Here is a 3,179-nt window from a genome sequence, read left to right on the forward strand (position 1 = left end):
CAGGATCTGGACCATGCTATTAATAACAGTAACTGCACACTTTAATTCCTGACTGCTCACTGTGTCCTTTCACCTCACCCCACTGCCCCAGAGCCCTCTGATCCCAGAGCAGCTTCCCTCTCAGCCCCCTCTTTCCTTGTGCCACAGCCTCAGAGAACGTCCAGAAATTTCATTCTCCCCAGCTTCACATCCTTCCATGGTTTCCTGAAACCCTTGGAAAAACACATACATCCCTCCCTTCAGGCCCCCCTGTCCTGTGGTCCTGCCAGTCCAGCTACACAAGCCTCCCTGTGCCTCAAACACACCAAGCCTGCTCCTACCCCAGGGCCTGACGGGCTCGCTAGGTCCCTGCCTTGCTGGGTTAGTGTTCTCTGGTGCGCGGAAGGAGGGTGACAGGTCTTGATTCTGCAACCCAGCTATGTGGGCCGGAAGCGGATGCAGGTGGAGCACCCCGAGAAAGCCGTGCCCCGCGTGAGGAACCTGGTGGAGGCTGACTACTCCTACTGGACACTGGCCTACGTGATCTCCCTGCAAGGCGCCCGCAAGCTGCTGGCTGCCCGGCCGCTCTCCAAGATGCTGCCTGTTGACGAATTCCTGCCAGTCATGTTCGACAAGCACCCAGTGTGAGAGGGGGTTGTGGGGGGCAGGCTGGCTGGGGTCTCACGGTGTAGCTGTCCTGAAGGTGGGGGGTGGGGCTCGGGGACTCCCAGGAAGGTGCCTTTTCCTTTGCCCACTTCCTCTGTGTGTCCCCTCCACTTCTGGTTCCATCTGTACCTGCCCCCCGCTTCTGTCTCAGTCTGTCCGTTCCCACTTCTCCCTGCATCTATCCCTTCCCCTGACCCACTGCTGCCCCTCTCTCCCCTCTCCCTAGGTCCGAATACAAGGCTCACTTTTCTCCCCGCAACCTGCACGCCTTCTCCGTGGAGCCCCTGCTTGTGTACCCCACGCACTACACAGGAGATGATGGGTATGTGAGTGACACAGAGACCTCAGTCGTGTGGAACAATGAGCACGTCAAGACTGACTGGGACCGTGCCAAATCCCAGAAGATGCGGGAACAGCAGGCCCTGAGCCGTGAGGCCAAGAATTCGGATGTGCTCCAGTCCCCACTAGACAGTGCTGCCCGGGACGAACTCTGAGGGGCAGTGGCCAAAACACCAAAGCAGCTTTTGGTGCCCCATACTCTACATGCTCGCCAGGGACAGCAGCGTCCCCTGCAGACCCCAGCAGGCCATGGAGGGCTTTCCACACAGGGTGGTGTCCAGCCAGCTCTTGCTCAGCAATCAGGTGCATGCAGGCAGCATTAAGGGAGTGCCTACTGTCTGCCAGAAACAGGGTTTGGCACTGGGAGATGGGGTGGGAACAAGCCATCATTCATCTCTCTGTGTGCCTGACATTTTTTAAGCATTGACGGTGTACCAGCTTTGTGTGCGATGGCAGTGAATGAGGCATAATTATTCCCTCAGTCAGTGATTGGTTCAGTCAGGCATTTATTAATTCCTCCACCAAGAACCAGGCACTAGTCATACACATTCATTTTTTAAATTCAAGTATTTATTGAATGCCTACTGTATGTTGGGCACCATTTCAGGCTCTAGTAATATTGAGATAAACAAGATACTTTCATTTTCTCAAACATATCAAGCACCTACTGTGTGCCTGGTACACAAAAGTTCTTATTGACTCTGCATTTATTGAATGCCTATTGTGTGCTGGGAGCTGAGCTCGGTGCTGGGGATGGAGATAAACAAGGTGCTTTTCACCCTAACTGGTTTCTTCCCACACATCTGAAGAGTACCTACTGTGCGCCAGGCATTAGTGATACAAAACAGCATGACAGTTGTTCAGTCAGCATTTGATTACCTACATGTGTGCTGGGCTACAGAGATGAACAAAATGAGTCCTTTTATTTCTTCCTGCAGTAGGTATTTATTGAGTGCCTACTGTGTACCAGACCTCACGGACTTCCAGTAGGGTTAGAGAATGGCTGAGTCTGAGTCCTCCTCGTCCATCCCCCAGTCACTCGAGCTGAATGCAGACAACGTCCCCCATCACCCAGTAGGGAGGGTGGCTCTTCTCTCACCAGGGGCAGCTGCGGGTCCCAGTGGCCCCATGGCAGCATATAGGCTCCCTGGACCCAGCCCCCCTGGAGGGGGCGGGGACAAAGATGGGACTAGGTCTCCCCTGCTACCCCTGGTCCTGTTTGCTTGACCACCTTGGCCTGCTTCTCAGGTGTGATCTCTGCTCAGTGGGGTCCTCTATCCAAGCCTTTGGTGGGCTTCATGTGTTTGGGACCTTGGCGGGCTCAGCAGCACTGGGGTGCTGCCTGCAGTCCAGGCAGGATGTTCCACAGCTCAGAATGGAGGACTCGCTGTGCCTTCAGCCAAAAACGAATGTCAGAGCCGGCTAGTGGTGCTTCACTCTTAGGGATGGATAACTGCTCCCCGGGTCAGGTCCTGGATAACTTGCCTATTTTTTTATTAAATGTTCCTGGTTGATTTTCACATAAGTCTGTGTTCTTGACCCCATGCTCTGCTCACCGCCAACACACCACTCTCGGTTCCCATCCCTGCTGCTGGCCAAGGTGCGGGAGGAAACCAGGTGCTGGAGAGAAGCCGAGCAGGGAATGAGGGGCAGTGAGGGGCAGTGAGGGCCCGTCCCATAAAACATCCCTGAATTAGCCCAGGGACAGATGGCCAAGCTCGCCTATCCTGTGTGGTCAACTGCAGAATTGTTTCAGGTGACAGAATACGGAGAGGGGCGGTCATGGTTTGGAATTCCTAGTAAACAGATCCCAAGACAAGGATTTGGTTGGTGAAGAGGTCACCCCAGGAAGCGCTGATAGGGGTGGGGATATGAGACAAGAAGGGAAGGAGCCCTGCAAGAGGCACCAACAAACAGTTGACTCCCTGGGTACCTGGGGACCTCAGGGAGACAGCCTCAAGCAGACACCTCAGTGGTCCTACCCCAGGAGTCGGGGAGGTGGGGCATTGATCCACACCCAACCAGATTTGGATTTTCTGTGTCAAATACTTAAGGGCTCTCAAGACTCTTAAGCCGTTAGGGTGTGTAGTCATATACCCAAGGCTTTTACAAAACACTGATGGTATAGGATCCTTGTGGAAAAATTAGGACATACAGCTAAGCAAACTGAAAAAGCCAAATTAAGCTATACATCC

The 3,179-nt window shown here is 53.9% G+C and overlaps 1 protein-coding gene across 2 annotated transcripts in view; it reads left to right on the forward strand.

Annotated features, from left to right (window-relative positions):
* The window catches only part of COLGALT1 (collagen beta(1-O)galactosyltransferase 1), an 18,707-nt gene extending 16,203 nt beyond the window's left edge, over window positions 1-2,504 (forward strand). Inside the window, exons 11-12 of one of the 2 annotated variants that reach the window (XM_006904284.3) lie at window positions 417-623; window positions 872-2,504. In XM_006904284.3, the coding sequence (XP_006904346.1) occupies window positions 417-623; window positions 872-1,139 (475 nt within the window). In that variant the 3' untranslated portion in view covers window positions 1,140-2,504. Of the gene's footprint in view, window positions 1-416; window positions 624-871 lie in introns of those variants that run through there. The other variant, XM_015587028.2, reaches the window with a different exon arrangement.
* Window positions 2,505-3,179: the final 675 nt, after the last annotated feature.

This window comes from Pteropus alecto, unplaced genomic scaffold (genome assembly GCF_000325575.1).
Source record: "Pteropus alecto unplaced genomic scaffold, ASM32557v1 scaffold160, whole genome shotgun sequence".
Lineage (NCBI taxonomy): Eukaryota > Metazoa > Chordata > Mammalia > Chiroptera > Pteropodidae > Pteropus > Pteropus alecto.